We start from the raw sequence: 19,544 nt of genomic DNA, 5'->3' as shown, positions 1-19,544 counted from the left end.
ACGTTCTTCCTCATCTTGCAGTGTCCATAACTGCTGCATTAGAATTTTAGCACTTGTGACGGCTGCTCCCAGCAACCCCAACGGATCAAATAATGTGGCGATAATTGATAGAATTGTACGTTTTGTTAGCACTGTTTCCTCCTTCAACTCGGGAATGCAGAATTGGAATCGAAAAATGTCGAGTTTTGGAACCCACGTTAAACCGAGAGTCTTAATCGCTGGATCTGGGTCCAAATTCACTCCCTCGTGTATGGCCAGGTTCTCCTGCGGGATGCCGTCCAGTACCTCAGTGCAGTTTGAAGCCCATTTCCTAAGCCTAAATTCCCCTGCCAACATCATCATATCTAGCTGGATTCTTAACTCCTTCGCGGTATTTGTGTCGTTTGCACCGGTGATGACATCGTCCATATACGTGTCTTCTCTCACTGCTCGAGCTGCCAGCGGATATTTTCCCTCCTCGTCCACCGATAGCTGTTGTAAAACTCGCGTAGCAAGGAAAGGTGCCGGTTTGGTTCCGTACGTCACTGTACCTAGCTCGTAAACCTCCACTTCCTCTGATGGTGACGATCTCCATAGGATGGACTGAAGCGGTCTATCCTCTGACCGAACACGAATCTGCCGAAACATTTTTTCAACATCCGATACTACCATAATTTGGCGAGTACGACACCTCAGCACAATAGACCGCAAATCCTCTTGTATCACTGGCCCTGCCAGCAAAGTGTCGTTTAACGAGATGCCAGACGATGATTTACAGGAGGCATCAAAAACCACCCGCACCTTCGTTGTTGTACTCGCTGCCTTAACAACCGGATGGTGTGGCAGAAAGCACCGCTCACCCTTAACGTGAACATCCTTATTCACCTTTCGCATATGGCCCATTTCTAAATATTCATCCATAAATGCCGTGTACTGCGTGCGCAAATCAGTATCCCTTGCTAATCTGCGTTCCGTACCTCGCAAACGTCGGAATGCGATGTCCTTGGACTGTCCCAATCGAAGCAACCTGTCGTCGTTTTTCGGTAATGCTACTGTATATCGCTCATTTTCTTCTCGATAAACTGTACGCTGAAAAAGCTCCTCGCAGCGTTTTTCCTCAGGAGAATATGAATTATCTTCCTCAATTTCTTCGCAGCTCCAAAATCGTTCGATCATGGCATCTAATCGCTCTGCCGTTGAAACGTTGCAGTTAATACGTAACGCTTGTGTAGAATTTGCTAATCCTCCACAGACTAACCAACCAAATGCCGAATGGCTTAGCGATGGCAGCTGCTCTCCAAGAGACATTCGTTTGCCGGTGGTGAAGAAGTCAAAAAATGCCTCTATCCCAAGGACCATATCTACGCCTTCCGATTGAAAAAATGCCGGATCAGCTAATTCAATCCCTTCTGGAATAGACCATCCAGACGTCTTAATTGCGGTTGTTGGAAGGTTAACCGTTACCTTAGGTAAAACTAAAAACTCCAAATCGCGACTAAAATCCGAAACTCGCGAACGTACCAACGCGTGAATCCTGTGCTTTACCTTCATCGTTGCCAGTCCGATACCAGAAACTGAGACATCTACCCTCTTGCGAGATACTTTCATACATTGGCATAACCGTTCCGAGATGAAATTGTTCTCTGAACCCGAATCCAGGAGAGCCCGTCAACACCTTCGTCATCTTCTATAATAATGACCGCAGTTGCTAACAACACCTGGGAAGAGTATTGATGCGTAGCATTGGAAACCGAAACCTTAGTGGCTGCCACGTTAGCCACTTGCGATGACGAAGAGTGGGAAGCTGTAGGTTGTTCCCTTTTGGTTGGTGCATTCCTTTCCTTAACAACCATTGCTACCTTTGTGTCACCTAACCTTTCCACCTTAAAACAGACCAGGGTATGATGACGTCCCTTACAGTTGCGACAGGAGTATTTGGATTGGCACTCCTTCGCTTGGTGTCCGATCCGAAAGCAATTTCGACACAGTGCGTGAGCTTTCAAAAGCCCATCCCGGTCCGCAACCGACATTCCTTGGAAAGTATTGCATTGAAACAGTGGGTGATGGGATGAGCAAGCCACACAACGCCCCCCAGACGTTGGTACTGCACTAAAACTAGTCCTGCTAGTGCTTTGCCTTGGTTTTAGTATTGCACTTGGCGGCATTTTTGCTTCAACTGTTTTGGCTGGCAAAGATTCCAAAACGCGAATTCGACGATGCAGAAAATCTAGAAGGTCCTCCAACGTATCTTGTTCCTTCGTCGAAGAAGCTTCCTCCCAACCTCTACGGGTTACAGGATCCAACCGAGCGGTAAGTATGTTGACTAGCAGCAAATCCTTGTAGTCAGACGACTGTACTATCTGGTCCAGAGTTTGCACTACTCGTTCAAAACTCTCCAATAACGTGTGCAATTCTCCTACCGATTCCCTCGCGAGCGTTGGCAACGAAAATAGCGACTGAACTTGTCTCTTTTCCAGCTGCTTGCAGTTATTATACCGTTTCAGCAGCATCTCCCATGCCACTAGGTAGTTTGCTTTCGTGATTTTTAGGGGGTCAATCATATTTTTTGGTTCACCTTGAAGGCATCCCTTCAAATAGTGAAACTTCTCCACCTCAGGTAGTTCCGTTTTCCAGTGTATAAGTGAAGTGAATAAGTCCCGAAAGCTCAACCAGTCGTCTATCTCACCGTTAAAAGTTTGTAATTTGATCTGCGGAAGCCGCACGTTATCAAGTGCACCCTCAGTTGCCGACTCATTAACACGAGAGGTCCTTTCTAACACTGGCTCTTCCCTTTCCCTTACTTTTTCCATGAGGAAGGCCTTTCCTTCATAATAACGGTTATTAAATTCTAGCCTTTCCTTGTCGTAGGCTTCATCTTCAGCATCATAGTCCTCGTGGCATTTAATTCCCACAAGAACCTCACTGAACCTTTCCCACAGCTCATCTAATTTTTCCAGTCGAACGTTTATTTTGCTTATCGTTGCGTCTTCCGGGAAGCTCTCGATAAACTTCCAAATATCCACCATGGAAGTCTGTATCTCCTTAAGCTTAACGGACAAGCTTTTCAGTGATGGCGTCTTCTTTGTTGCTGAAGCGGTCGACGGCATGGTTGAATGACGTTACGCGCAAGGATAGCAGAGAAAGTATGGATGTTGTAATATTCCGCGAATTTGCCTAGCTTGGCTGGCATATACTGTGTAATTAACCCACCTGACAAAACAGGCAAATTTGCTTCAAATGAAATAATTGCCACGCCAAAATACCGCCTTGAAGCTTTATTGCTTCGATTTCTCGTAACGGCAGAAACGTGCAGTAGGAGGTGGAGAGGAGAAACACGTGGTGTAGTCTTTTGTATGAAATGCCTCGGCGGGGCATATACTGCACAACTCACCCGGGAAACCAAATGCGACTCAATAATGGTAACTCATTCACAAAATGCAATATGTGATTGAGCAAATGTACGACTGCAGCCGGCTGGCCAAATATGTTGAAAATAATGACGCAGGATTCGAAGAGGAAAAAATTCAATCAGGAGTGTATTTCTGAACGCCTAGCTTCGGTGACATATACTAGTAATGTTCACTAACCTGGACGAAAATGTTTTCGCGCTGCCTCTTCTCCACCGTGTAAGCTTTCCCAACGCTAATGTTGGGGGTTATTGCCTTAAAATAGCACCAAATTAGCAGTTTTCCTATGACCGTTGTTCGAAATCCTCAGCTTGATTTGACCATCAGAAGTCACAGCAACTTGTTGGGTTGATTCGGCTCCGTGAAAAGAATGGAATTTCGAAAAGCGAGTGTAAGAATGATGATGTCACGCTTCGGCCGGACATACACACTGAACATGTAATATTTACCCGTTAAACTAAAATCCGCGCTGGTCCAGTGGTAGTCGAAGAACACGTGAAACTCCGTTTCCGCTTGGCAATAAATAAATTGTCACTAATATCCCATGCAGTACAGGTCGATTGCAACTAAATTTTCCGTGAAGATCGTTCCAACCGTCGTATAAACCAATTATTCCTTATTATTTCCAATTTGGCGAAGAATTTGCGGGAAAATGCCGATGCCAGTGGAGTTACTAAAATTGCAATGGCGAAACTATCCTTTGTTCCTCAAGGATATATGAAGGACAACCGTCGTCCTTTATGAATATGCAATGGCGCCAGAAGTTGACCGCTTGACTTGGTTGCTTATACTTCCTTTAAGTAAGCTCCGTTGGTAATTTACCGGCCCAGAATCCGGTTCGAAGGACCACAATGTAGGATTACTGGCTGCTATCCATCCGGATGACTTCGATAGCGGTGAGGCAGTCCAGTCCTACATCGACCGATGCATAAGCGAAGGAAAGTTGGAAGGCTCTCTGGGCCAAATTACCAGCACACTATCTTCTATGACCACTCAATTATAGCACCATTCGCGATTACCGTAGCCGAAATAAAACGCGGCGGATATATTCAAACAGAATTTAAATAATTAACATTTATTCTTACGCATATTACTTATGTTAAACGACTAATGAACAATAAGTAAAGGTGACGCGTTAGCCAGCGTCTCTTCTTGGCGATAATCTGCAATCGAACTAATCAGATTTGATTGTGCTCTGGACCTTTTAACTCCAATCTCCGCTTCTCCTTGTGAAGTTGCCCAACTCCCATGCCAGTGATAGTATGAGAGTGCCACTCACGCTCTTATCGTGGCCGTCTGCTATCTTTCGGATTCAACTGATGATGACAATAGATCAGCACGTACGCTGCCAGTATGTGCCGAGTTCCCGCCAGCCTTCTCGCCCGTCGCTATCAGCCAGCCGCTCGCTGGGAGAGAATATCATTGGGTAGTGTGAAGTTGTGCAGTGGATCAAGCTGCGATCCAGGGTTGTATGCTCGGGTGGTTAGTGATACTCTCGTACACCGTGAAAACGAAAACGACATTAAACAGTTTGAAGTGGTATCAAGCAGCATTGCAAAGCGAGTGAGAAGCAAAACTTTCTCCTTCTTTCTGTTTGAGATCGAGACATATGCTACGCTTCTCAAGTCTTTTGCACATACGTTTTCGAGATACTCTTTCTTCTTCATGCAATCCCCTGAGTAGCAGCAAGCACGTACCGATAGTATGAGTGAGAATAACAACCCTGGTATCAAGTATGTATAGCACGGGTGTCTCGCTCATTTCGTAAAGCGACGAGACATCGCCTTGCGCGTCGCAACCCGAACCGAAAAAGAAGCGAAAGAGCAGCCTGTAAATTGTATGTGACGTGTCTAGTCTCGTCACACGTACAAGGAAATTCTACGAGCGAGAGAGAAACTTCTCTCGTCGCTTGAGAAAAAAGCGCGTGCACAGGATGACAAATGATAATTATTCACAATTTACAAGTGTTGCCATAAAAAATCAGCAACGCTTTTGTGGCTTTGTGGAACGGAGGGTTTTTGGTAAAGCTAGCGTAAATTACGAAATGTTGTGAACAGAATTCTGTTCCGTTTTTTTTGCGAATCATTCCATGGTACTTTTAAATGAACAAATCCATCGAGATAAATCGATCGAGTATTATAGCTATAAAAATCTAGTGAGTGCACAAGTTGATGTTCGCTGCTTGCACAATCCATCGAGATAAATCGATCGAGTATTATAGCTATAAAAATCTAGTGAGTGCACAAGTTGATGTTCGCTGCTTGCACTGCTCCATGAGTAGCAGTCACTAATATACTCGATGTGAGAAATCAAGTGTCGGTATACGATACATGTTCTGTTTTCAATCTATGTCAATGTATTCGCAGTACAACTGTTGCGTTACCCTTTTCACTCATTTATTGTGCGATTTTAGTGCAAAATTTGTGCGAATCGGGAAGTACAGCGATTGTACAAGACTTGAACTTTTAGCATCGTTTAGAATTGCACAATGGTTCAGAAACCAAATTTAGGGGGAAATTTGAGTCTAGAGCTCTATAGCAACATTTTAGAGAAAAACTTCCTTCTACAAAGTTGTTACATATGATAAAGCGCTTATTGGAAAATTATCAAAAATTAGGGTGACCAACACTTTCGATACCATCAAGTATCTAACTTTTTTATCTTCGTAGATAGAAGAAAAATTTGTTCGACAATATTATAGTTCCATTAATTTTAAGTAACTTTGTAAAAAAAATTTTCTCTATCTTTGAAAACAACCGATTTATATTGAAAAAACACATTTTACCCTCTAAATTTTTTATTTCAAGATTCATCTCAAAACTATCTTTGAACGACTTTTAGAGCTTTTTAAGAGAAACATTTTTCAATGCTGACATCGTAAATATTCAATTTTACTCAAAGTTATTAGTATTTTTCATCAAAAAATATGCGTTTTTCATTTGTATGTCATTCTTTTTGGGGCAAACATAAAGAATATCTATTGGTCTCATTTTGAAGGGCATACTTGACTCTATAAATAAAGGAATTTTCAAAAAAAAATTTTTTTTTTAAATTTGAATAAATTCAATTTAAAAACAAGACAAAAATTCCAATAATTTTATACATTATGCATATAAAAACACCCAGATTTTTTTTTTGAAATTTTTTCTCATAACTAGAAATAATTACCTTTAATTTGATCCAAAAAGATTGAAAATCAATCAACTGGTTCAAAAGTTATGATTTTTTTTAAAATTAAATACATCGAAGGTAATTTCGTCTAGTAATAAGAAAAAATACCAAAAAATGAATCTGGGTGCATTTACAAGCATAATGTATAGAATTATTGAAATTTTCGTCTTGTTTTTAAATTGAATTTACTCAATTTTAAAACATAAAATATTTTTAAAAATTCCTCCATTCATAGAGTCAAGTATGCCCTTCAAAATGAGACCTAGAGATATTTTTTGTGTTTGCCCCAAATAAATGACATACAAATGAAAAACGCATATTTTTTGATGAAAAATACTAATAACTTTGAGTAAAATTGAAATATTTACGATGTCAGCACTGCAAATTGTTTCTCTTGAAAAGCTCTAAAAGTCGTTCAAAGACAGTTTTGAGTTGAATCTTGAGATAAAAAAGTTAGAGGGTAAAATGTGTTTTTTCAATATAAATCGGTTGTTTTCAAAGGTAGAGAAAAACTTTTTTTACAAAGTTACTTAAAATTAATGGAGCTATATAATTGTAGAACGAATTTTTCTTCTATCTACAAAGATAAAAAAGTTAGATACCTTTTTGCATTGAAAATGTTGGTCACCCTAATTTTTGATAATTTTTCAATAAGCGCTTTATCATATGTAACAACTTTGTAGAAAAAAGTTTTTGTCTAGAATGTTGCTATAGAGCTCTTGACTCAAATTTCCCCCTAATTTTGGTTTCTGGACCTTTGTGCATTGTATATTCAGTGTAATTAACTAGATTTATCCTGATTTTTGTAGAACAAACCATTTTTCACAACCCTTCCATATCCACTAGTGATGAAAAAAACTTTGGTTGGCTGCTGAACGAGTCCTGTTGTAGCCGTATAGAACAATGCGCGGATTTTGGTTTCTGAGGTAGGTGATTGAATTGAATGAGTTTTCGAGTGCAGATGCACTATAATATCAAATTTAGTGCTTTTAAGTGAGTTTTCGAGGATTTTACTGCATGAGGAATCTAAAGTGAACTATTAAGAATCCATTCCATGGATTAGCAGATTGGTTTAAGAAGAAAATATGCGTTTTTTTGTTTTCAATTCAATTCAATTCAATTGTTTTCATATTGTATGAGATGAATGTATGGGCTGAGATGAATAATGGAGCAGTTCCTCTAAATAGAAAACAAATACGTAGTCCTACACCATAATGTTACAACAAAAAGATGCATTTTTTACCGTGTTTTCGAAGAGTGTCTAGTTTGCATGACAAAAGTATAAACACAAGTCAGTTCGTTAAGTCCGTATTTAAAATGTGCAAGTTTGGAACAAATAAGAATGTTTTGCTCATGTGGACAAAGAAAGTGCAATTCAACCAAATTGACTTAAGAATACAGTTTTGAAATAAAATGGTTGAGGAGAGTGTACTAACAGAGGAGATGACTGTGGTGATGGAAAATTAAGTCAAAATGGGCTAGTCTGGAAAGCCATTTGTACTTGGGGTTTACGAGCTGCTTTTTTCTCCACAAAAGAGACAATAAATTCTAAAAAATTTATTCGAATGACTGCTTGAAGAAGAGATTGCTTTCACCGTATAAAAAGCAATACGTTTCTCGTCAAATCTGGACAGATTTGGTGTCGCTTCATTACGCTAAATGTGTTCTGCAATAGGTTTTCGATAATGATGTTCGGATATACTCCAGACGAAATGTACAGTGTCACATAACAAGGCAGAGTTTAAGAAGAATTGGACAGTACAGAATTCGATGGAAGGTATCAAATCTCAGGTACGAGCATTCTACAAAAAATCAAAAAATCAACAATCTGTGATTTAGTTTTTATTTTCGTATTTGAAATGGCGAAGGACAAAACAAACAATTTAGCTTTTCGCGAAACACATTAGACATTTTAACAATAATTATGTTTTGCGCTCCTCTTTTATACTCAATAACCGTCCGCCTCGATTATTTTTAATATAATTTCGAAAATCAATTTTCATTCATTAAAAATCTCCGGTAATATATTTCATACTAGTTTTATATTTTAAATATATGCTATGTACTGTGCATTTGTAATCTTAAGATATACACTTCTATGAATTAAATAAGGTGAAATAAGGTGTTGAACTTATCGAAACCTAATAAATGAAAACGATTGCAAATTTCCTGTTATCATTTTTATGAGTATAGAAGCGGTAAAATTTATTTATTCAATTCCTACAACGAATCCCAAACAAGATAACGAAACCCACATTAATATGTAATTACTTCCGATATCTGGATGAATGACTGCGCAATCGATAAATAATTACGAAAATGACAAGCCATCCCAATGGCAACGCCGGGTCACGAATGTAAGCCACATCGGCCATCAGCCACCTACCTTTATGTGACAGCGCTTTCCCGTGTAACCTCGAGTGCATTTGCACGAAAATCCGCCAATATTATCGATGCACTGACCACCGTTGATGCAGGGATTCGACTCACACTCGTTGTATTCAAAGTTGCACAACTCGCCGGAGAAGCCTGCAATTAGAGACAATAATGAGTTTGCACACTGGTTTTTGTCGCTGTTTTAGGGTATTGTATTTTTGAGCTCAGTTATGATTTTTGTATAACAAGGTTTTATGATTTATTTGTTTTCGCAGAAAAACATTAGCAGTAACTTGGAGTTTTTTTCCATGCCAATAAAAACGGGACATCTGCAACAATTCTTTCGGGACTTTTTCAATTTGCTGTAGTTGTGCTTCATGCAAACACAACTGTTTGAAGTAAAGCGACCGAAGTCACGACCACGTATACGTAGCATTTTCACCCGAGTAGGGACGGTACCCTTCGGAACAATAGCCATGCTGAACATTCATACAGATATTCGAAAACCTTCAATTGAAGGTAAATGGTCCAGTTTTTGCATTTTGATGGGTAGCAGGTAGTATTTCCTCGCATAGGATCAAAACAGCGTCCTTCGACCCAACGGTGAAAATTCCAGCACCGAGTAACCAAGCGTGCTGTTACATCCCTATAGATACGTAAATACAGCCCCCACAAGCCCGATAGATGAAGTTCATTAATGCACGAAATGCTTGATGAATTTGTATGGTCCAGCGGTGCCCGTCTATTAGGTTAATATGTTTGCTGTTCAGTAGCGCAACATGCGGTATTTCTGAGGGTAGAAATTTTCGTTGGTAACAACATTAACTGTGATGATCGGTAATGAAATTCGGCATGGTTGATTATGGAACGATGCAGGACTACATCGTTGCAAATTTTGATGCACTCTTATGTTGCAATTTGTATGTAATTTTGCATTAGAGGGGGAAACTTCCGCGATGTCGATATCAAAATCACGTTTGATACATTTTTCATGAATTTCTGAGGAAAAAATTAGGTCAGCGTCAATTACCGAATCGTTTCGGTCGAAAACTCGCATATTAGTGTTATTAACAACACGCAGCGACTGTTTAGTTGATATTTTGCTAATAGCGTTAATGATTATTTTAAACTAGAAATGTGTTTTTTTTATGTTACCAACTTACAGCTCCTAAAATTTGCATTTATTTTAGGTTCTTATTGTAGTTTATTTTGAACATTTGCTGCGTCACTATTTTGAACGGTTTCAGTTCCTTCTATGGTATTTGAATGGATGTACTTGAATGATATTTCATCGATTGTGTCTCTACAAAATGTCAAAAGTTCCGTTAAAAACAGGATTGTTTCTTTAACTTTTTGACTATAGCAATGAATGCATAAAGGTAAGTTCATATCCTCAATAGTTATGCAGAGCTCAATCTATAAACCACCATGATTAGGTCAAATTTATGCTCGATCATAATCTTTTTCTCGATTTCGCTCTATAAGTCCGATAGACATAATCAATATCAATCGGCATCAATTCGAATCGTTTCAGCATTACCATTATCGAATGAAGCGCGGTTGCAATACAATTCACTACAAAACTGTAAGCCGCTCTCGACCAAACCAATCCGGATAGGCCTCATTTGCCAAAAGCTATTGCACCGTAGCTCGGTAATTCAGCGATATCGCAATCCATCATCGTACATCCCAGTGAATACCACTTAAACTTACCTGGCTGACAGAAGCATCGAAATCCGTCCTCTTGGTCCACACAGATACCGTGAACGCACGGCGATGATTCGCACTCGTTTAAATTGTGCTGGCAAAGCGGTCCGGTGTAACCCGAGGTACAATCGCATCTGCAAATACGCACATTAGTTGAACACATTTTTGTACCAGGGAATACGATTGAGGGTGGGAATAACCGAGCCCACCAACGATGATCTAATCGAAGCTGGTATCCTCAATATTAAATTTGGATTAGCTAAATTTTGATGGGCATTGGGATGGGATGTTGGCTCGTAGCTGCGGTTATGTTTTGACGTGAAATTTTAGGGCTCCAAAGGGAACGGACGGACGTGACTGAAGTCGCTGGAAGCTTTGATGGAGCGATGATAGGCTCAGCTTTCCGCTGTACTATAGTAATCTTACCTGAAATGAGTGGAATTTCCGACGCAGGTGCCTCCGTTCAGACATTGCGATGGATTGCATGGATCCGACTCAAACTGGCAGTTTTTGCCGGTATATCCTGTGAAAAGCAGAGAAGAGATGGAGCAATTGAATCTGTCAGTCGCTGTTGAATAGACGAGATGAACGTTTTGGCCGCAGTTGTTTAGATGATAATCTAGTTGAATCTTCTTTGTTGTATTCATTTCCGGATTGATAAAAACGTGAAATCATATTTTTATTCAGTAAAGCATTTAGTATGCATTCTATTCACAAAAATCGGAGACTCTGAGTGCAGGTGGCGTTTGTTAAGTGAAAATTGTAAAAGATTGTTCTGTGATAGAAAGTATTGTGCTGTCTTCACGTCCCTCCGCTGAGAAGAAGGTTGCGTACGACAGGGAAAAATCGTTCAAGTTGGTAAAATTATGAATATACTTTATTATTTAAAATGCTTTATTATATAAATTTATAATAATTTTATATCACGAAATAAACGAAAAAATATTTATTCCACACAATGTTTAATTACTCCTAATTCAATTCTAATCTGAACAAGTGTTTAACACTAAATAACTATCTGTTTTACACTTACACCCACTTGAATAGATTGCAAGAGTTTTATTTTCCATACAAATAGTGTAACCTCTGTCACTCTCCTTTATATTTTTGCAAAAAAAAAATAAATCGCAAAAGCTGATACCTAGTGAGACATAATATCATCGCAAGTGGCATTCACATCAAGTTATTCTAGTAATGAAGGAAACAGATAATCTTTTCAATTGAAAGGTTGCCTCTTCTATACAACTGCCTTCAGTTTCGAACTCGAGAGTCTGTGCGAACAAAACAGTGCAGTGTGCTTTACATTGTGAGAGCATTTTCCTTTTTACTGACATACCCTCCCTATCCCCACCGTTGAGCCGACTTTATTCTGCGATATATGCAAGAAGGAAACGGGAGACCGTATAAACTCGTATGTGCCATTTTAAATTCTTCCTGTTCAGTTTCTTGAATCTAAATCCTTCCGGCGGCACCCTCGCCAGGCTGCCATATTTACTATTGCATCGCCTTCTTGTAATAGAGAATGACATTGAAATATAGCCCTTAAGTAGAATCCTCAAGACGGTCGTTCGTATTGTAGCCTAAGTAGAATAATGTGCTTTTTACTGTAACTGTTTGTTCATTGAAAAAAATAATAATAATAATTATAATCACGTAGGTACTCAATGACTACAGATACCATTATAACAAATTAGTTTCTGCTTGATTTTGACGAAGAAATACGTTTTAAGAAAATCTCCTCATCAATGATTTTAAAAAAGGAATATTTTTCTTAAATTTTTCCAGGTGAGAAAAATGACATAGAAAACAACGTTTTGCATTTTATTTGAAAGTAAGTTTTGAGATGAGATTTTTTTCGGTAAAACTTAAAACAAATTGACGGGCTTAATGGCAATCTCAAAAGGAGGCTCTTCACTTACAACTCAAACGGCGTATATAACACTAGTAAACACAGGATTTGCCCTAGCGCTTAAACTGGAGAAAATGGAAGGTTATAGCTTTTAAACCTCTTCTGTGAATGTTGGTGTCCCTCTCTTGTAAAGGTAATTTTTTCTGAGACTCAAATGAGTTCTCCCATAAGCCAACGTAGAAGCGATGAATTACTCTGTCGCACTTTGACGTTTTTCCACATACTTTAGGGGCACCAAATTGATAAGGATGGCTGAAAAGCTATAATCTTTTAAGGGCAAGTATTTTGAGTTTTAGGGGAACATTTTTTCGCTTTTATCTACCAGTGAAATCTTGGCCACCTTTGACACTCGAAAAAAAAATAGTTTCAAATTCGGAGCAGTCTGCCGTATATAATCATGCACTTTGTCAAAAATTGTCCAATAATAATAATAATAGAAATCATTCAAAAACGCACTATTTCCTTTACTAAATTTTCAACAAAAGCGTTGAAAAAAGAAAACTGATTTTTTAATAATTGTGTTGGAATAGTTGCGTATTTTTATTAACTTTACAGCGCTTAGAATTTTGTTGAAAGACTTCAGTATTTTTTTTTTAATCATGCAAGTTAACCCAGTACGAACCACCAGTAATACTTTCGCCATTTTATTTTTATTGTATTAACACATTTTTTTGACGTAGAGTTACGTATCACTATAGTGGGATGACATGCCAAAAATGATTCGTTAGTGATCTAGATCACAAGCGTGTCGTGAAAGTGAAAAAGTTAAATCTAAGTTGAGAGCTACAAAATATGCCGATAACTTAATAATGGGTTAGATTTAAAAGTGTTAAAGTTTTGTAGGGACCGGTCATAAAGGTATTTTTCCACAGCGTGTTTTCCATGATAATGTAAGATAGTCTTTATGTCGTTGAATAAAGAAAAATAGCGAATTTGATTATTATTCAACCAATCGCGTGCTCACAATGATGCAGTCCAAGTACAGATGACGCTCGACAAATTTTTAGTGTGGGAGGAGCCTCGTAGACGACAGATTGTAGGAGACAACGAATGCTTTCTTTGCCGTTTTCTATTCGCAATGTTTTGGCAAGTGATAATATTGACTAAAAGGCTGGGCAGTGCGTACCATCATGTCTTTATGTCAGACTCCATTGCACAGTGGTCCAATAAGGCAAAAAATTGGAACATTATTCCATAGCGCCTTTTACCTTCATCCTAGCTTAAATGTGTCTTCGGAACAATTGTTTGCATGAATGACGCATAATCGCAAATTGTCAAAAAGTATGAAAAGTTCACTATACTAAAAATTAAAAAAAATTAACTTTTTGCCTTTCTCCTAGAAAGCTATAGCAATCACTTGCAAACCCGAAGATATAAAAGTGCTCCAAAGGGCCGAATGGCATATATCACTCGACTCAGCTCGACGAACTGAGCATTTTCTGTATGTGTGTGTGTGTGTATGTGTGTGTGTGTGTGTGTGTGTGTGTGTGTGTGTGTGTGTGTGTGTATGTGCAGATTTATATTCTCACTCACTTTTCTCAGAGATGGCTGGACCGATTTTCATGAAATTAATTGCAAATGAAAGGTCTTGTTGTCCCATAAGACCCTATTAAATTTTATTGTAATCGGATTTTTAGTTTAGAGGTTATGTATCGATATATAAAAATCATGAAACATCATTATCTCTAAAACCACACAACCGATTTGAACAAAATGAACGGGCTACTTTGAAAACCCTTAACTTTTGAATTTCATAAAGATTGAACTTGTGGTTCAAAAGTTACGAAAAGAAACGTGTTCTGAAGACAGTTTAATCTCACTCATGTTTCTCAGAGATGGCTGGACCGATTTCCATAAAATCATTATCGAATGGAAGGTCTAGGTGCCCCATAAGATTCTATTGATTTGTTTTGCAATCGGACTATTACTTTGCCTGTTATATTTAAAAATGTGAAATCCAGCTATGAAAAGGAAAATATTCCGACGACTACTTGAACTCACTCACTTTTCTCAGAGATGGCTGAACCGATTTCCACAAAATTAGTGTCAATAGATAAGTCTAGCTGCCTCATAACACCCTATTGAATTTTACTGTAATCGAACTGTAACTTCGTCTGTAATGTACCGAAATGTGAAAATCACGAAACTTCATTATCTCAGAAACTACAAAACCGAATTGATCAACATTATTATCAGACGAGCGGACTAGTTAAGCGTTAACTGATGAATTATGATTGAACACGTGGTTTCAAAGTTTGGCTGCCCTATACGTTCCCATTTCATTTGATTATAATTGAACTTAAGTAACCGTTCTTAAATTGTTAATAAAACAACGGAAGTTTATTATTTCAAAGATTACATGACTTATTTGAACATAACTAGTGTCATACGAACGAGTCATCTCTCAAACATACAAATAACAAATTTCATAACAATTTGATATGTGGCTCAAAAGTTATGGAAAGACAAGAAATTCAAAGACTATTTAAAAAGATACTTGCTTTTTTCGATATTTGTGACCTCAATATAATTTAAATGTGGTATTGTACTATTTGAACGTTCCAAATTCGTTGATTCCTTGCGATGTGTTTAAAGGCTACAAATGCACTGAGAATCGGCCATAGGATATGATCAAAGTCAAATAACAAATCGTTTGAAATGATTGGTTTTATCGAAATAACAACATCCTCGACTTTTGGCTTCTGTACATCGCCTTAATTCTAAATATATTCATATTGGCTGGTATTCGGTCATTTTCAGCAGATTTTCTGGCATCAATCTGACACCGGAAATACCCATATTGGGAGGTATTTAGTTATTTTGGTTGTTTTCCAGAAACTAAAAGTGGTCGTCTTTAAATTCAAAATGGTGTCCAGGGTCAATGTTTGGTTTCGCAACATCTCTATTACGGAAATATCCATATTGAGTATTATTTGGTCATTTTCGACTGTTTCTTAGAAGTTGCCCTTTAGCAATTCGAAATGGTGCCTGGTTGGTTATTTTAGGCTGTTTTTCACAAACCGGAAGTCGCCGTCTTGGATTTCAAAATGGTATTTAAGATAATTTCTGGCCTCTGAGCGTCATTCTGATTGAAGAAACGCCCATATTGGGTGTTATTCGATCATTTTCGGCTGTTTCCCAGGAACCGGAAGTTGCCAACCTAGAATCCAAAATGGGGTCTGTGGTCGATTTTAGCTGCTGTGTATCATTCTAGTTCCGTAGATACTCATGTTAGGCGAAAATCGGCCATTTTTGGCTGTTTTCCAGAAACCAGAAGTTGCCATCCTACAATTCATGATGGTGTCTGAAGTCAATTTTTAGCTTCTTGCAACATTCTGGCTCCGGAGATACTCATATTGGGAGGTATTTGATCATTTCCAGCTGTTTTTCAGAAACCGGAAGTCGCCATCTTAGAATTCAAAATGGTGTCTGTGGTTGATTTGAGATCCTGTGTATCATTCTAGATCCGGATATTATTATATTGGGTGGAAATCGGCCATTTTTAGCTGTTTCCCAGAAACCGTATGTTGCCATCATACAATCCAAAATGTTACCTGAGGTCAATCATGGAACATATTTTTTGCCACTGAAAACTTTCGATCACCAAATATGGTTCTATTTAGTTGATTAGTTCGCGAGATGTGCAGAAACATGTGCTTCCAAAAGAGAGAGGAGCGTCGAACCATTATGGACATATTTGCTACCTCTCAAAACATTCTCATACCAAATTTGGTTGTATTTTCTTGATTGGTCCTTGAGCTGTACGAAAATTGTGTTTCATTTTCATGGGACCTCTCCCTCATAGAAAAGGGAGGGGTGTCAAACCATTATGCACATATTTGTTACCTCTAAAAATATTCACCTGCCAAATTTGGTTCCATTCAGTTGGTTAGTTCTCAGGATGTGCAGAAATCTGTGTTTCATTTATATGGCACCCCTCCCTTCCAAAATTAGGAGGGTGTCAAAAAATTATGAACATATTTTTTACCACCAAAAACATTTACCTGCCAAATTTGGTTCCATTTAGTTGATTAGTTTCCGAGATATGCAGAAATTTGTGTTTCATTTGTATGGGACCCCTCTCTTTCAGAAGACTCAAACTATAATAGGAACCTTTATCGGCACCAAAAACCCCTACATACAAAGTTTCACGCCGATCGGTTCGGTAGTTTTCGAGCCTATATGGATCAGACATACAGACCGGACTGAATTTTTATATGTAAAGATTACAACATCAATTTTTTAGAACCATATGAGTGAATATACATTTATTGGATTGAAGCGTTCATGCAAATCTGTTGAAACAAATAATAAGTTTGAATGAGAAAGGCTGGGTCTGACCGCTAGGTGGATTAATTTAGGTTTTGGATTGTTAAGAGATAGAAGAATAGCTTATTCAGCAAAGTTGTAGAAGATTCAAAAATATGAAACTTTGTTGAACAAATGAAAATCCTATCTTTTTTCAGTGCAAAGTTATAAAGTATATTACATGGAACTTACTTAAAAGTTAGTTTTTTGTACTTAACTTTTGTTAGTTGCATTTTACATGAAAGTATTGTTCAGAGGAATCATATAGCGCTCATAAAACAAACATTTTTGCCAAAGGTCATATATCTCCAGGACTTTTCTTTACAAAGTTATATAATATTTTAGCTTATTTTTTCGATAATTTCAAATACGTATAGGTTAAAAAGGGGCAAGTGGAATCATGATGTCAATAAATTTTCTTGAAGTTAAGCTGAAGTACTATAAACTTCTTAAGGTTTCATTTGTCCCAATCCACCCATATTAGAGTACGGCGAGCATATGTTACAGTAGGTTTCCATAAATCAAAAATACTAACTTTTTTGTGTTAATAGATAGGGGAATGGTTAATTTGCCAGAGTTTTAGAACGTGCAAAAATATGAATCTTGGCTGAACAAACAAAATTCCTATCTTTATTAGGTACAGAGTTACAGAGTAGTTTTTGTAAAAGTTGCCAAAGATAACCTGAACAAGATACCTAACTTCCATATTTTTCATACATTTTGAACACGATCGATTTCCGACGGTTAGTGCTGCCATCTGATGACTTAAATTCTCATAAAATTGTCACTATGAGCAAAACCGATTTATCGTGCATAGTCCGTCATCGATCGTTGAGCTGTTCAAGATTGTATATGAAAAAGGTGTACGGTTTGGTCAGATAGAAAACATGATTAGATAACATGCAGATTAATGATATTGTCATTTTTTGCGCTTAATGCTATTGCCATATTTTTTGCTTTTCAAAGTACGAAAAGAAAAGTGTGAAATTGACTGTCAGAGTGGGGGTTTATTTTGAGGAGTTATATTTATTGTCAGGTCCAATTCTACCAAAACTTAAAGTTTGATATGTCGCAAGCCAGGTTTCAGAACCATTGGGCATATAGTAAGGTTCATCGGGGCACCCGATTTTTGCTTTATTAACCTCGGTAAGACTGAAAAGCTTGACTGTGGAGCGTGCTCATAGCGGTTATCAGGAATTTCTGATGGTACGCTTGATTTTAAATGATGCGCCGATAATTCTTGATTCTCCCGGAAAGCTTCATGTTTGAGAACTAAACATTTGTACACATTATTATCATTTTTCGGATGGCAGCACCGAACAGTCGTCCACAAAAAATTGTTTCACCTTTCACGGTCATGTCTTGGCCTTGTCGTCAGTTGATTTTGACGTTAAGTATACATCATATTAACAGTGTATAAATTAGTTCAACTTTTGCTCACGCGCAGCGACAATCATGTCCGATGGATTCTGTAAGAGATAGGTATCTTGCTCTAGTCATCTTTGAAGTTACTTAAAAGTTAATTTTTGCACTTAACTTTTGTTAGCTACATTTAACAAGAAAACGCTGTTCTAAAGGAGCATTTGGGCATACAAAACACATGTTTCTGTTGAAGACCACACATCTCCAGGACTTTTCCTTACAAAGTTAAAGTATTTTTTAGCTTATTTTTCGATTTTTCGAATAAGGGGCAAGTAGAATCATAATGTTAATACTTTTTCTCGAAGTTTAGCTCCAGTGCTCAGAACTGTAATAAGTTCCATCTGTCCCAATCCACCTAATCTTTATTCTATACGTTGTTAAAGTTATCGCAAAAATATGCTGAGATGTGCTATAACTTTGTAAGAAAAAGTCCTTAAGATCTGTGGTCTTCAACAAAAACATGTGTTTTGTATGTCCGAATGCTTCTTTGGAATAACGTTTTCTTGTAAAATGTATCTAACAAAAAATGAGTACAAAAAACTAACTTTTAAGTAACTTTCATAGAATATACGCTGTAACTCTATACCCAATGAAGATATGAATTTTATTTGTTCAGCAAAGCAAAGCTAAAATATGATATAACTTTGTAAGGAAAAGTCCTGGACATATATGACCTTTGGCAAAAATGTATGTTTTGTGTGCCCTAAACAATCTGAACAAGACTTTCGCGTAAAATGCGACTAACAAAAGTTAGGTACAAAAAACTAACTTTTAAGTAAGTTCAATGTAATATACTTTATAACTTTGTACCGAAAGAAGATAGGATTTTCATTTGATCAACAAAGTTTAATATTTTTGAATCTTCTACAACTTTGCTGAATAAAATTTTCTTCTATCTCTTAACACAAAAATATTATGTTTTTTATTTTTAGTATAGTAAACTTTTCATACTTTTTGACAATTTGCGATTATGCGGGTCATACATACAAATAATTGTTTTGAAAGACACTATTAAGCTAGGATCAAGGTGAAAGGCGCTATGGAATTAGGTTCCACTTTTTGCCTTATTGGACCACTGTGCATTGTGGTCCGTAGTATCCTGCCCAGCAACTCGTATTGCTACCTCCTCGTGGTGCCAGCTAAGATTTGAGTAACCTAGCGAAGATCCCAACCTTTCTAAGCGTCTGACCCAGAGTGAGCGGCTAAATTAATTACGTGTTGTCACGAATGCTATAGCCAATATGGCAGCCCCATCACGAGACTCG

The 19,544-nt window shown here is 37.8% G+C and overlaps 1 protein-coding gene across 3 annotated transcripts in view; it reads right to left on the bottom strand.

Moving 5' to 3' along the window:
• LOC129727163 (uncharacterized) overlaps positions 1 to 19,544 on the bottom strand; it is a 399,476-nt gene that overhangs the window by 119,636 nt on the left and 260,296 nt on the right. For all 3 annotated transcript variants that reach the window (XM_055684686.1, XM_055684685.1, XM_055684684.1), the window contains 3 exons: positions 11,067 to 11,163; positions 10,647 to 10,774; positions 8,944 to 9,086 (listed from right to left, as the gene is read on the bottom strand). In XM_055684686.1, coding sequence (XP_055540661.1) covers positions 8,944 to 9,086; positions 10,647 to 10,774; positions 11,067 to 11,163 — 368 coding nt within the window. The remainder of the gene's footprint in view (positions 1 to 8,943; positions 9,087 to 10,646; positions 10,775 to 11,066; positions 11,164 to 19,544) is intronic.

Source organism: Wyeomyia smithii, chromosome 3, assembly GCF_029784165.1.
Source record: "Wyeomyia smithii strain HCP4-BCI-WySm-NY-G18 chromosome 3, ASM2978416v1, whole genome shotgun sequence".
Taxonomy (NCBI): Eukaryota; Metazoa; Arthropoda; class Insecta; order Diptera; family Culicidae; genus Wyeomyia; species Wyeomyia smithii.
The sequence above is the reverse complement of the archived record's forward strand: the minus strand, read 5'-3'. Positions and strand labels throughout refer to the sequence as shown.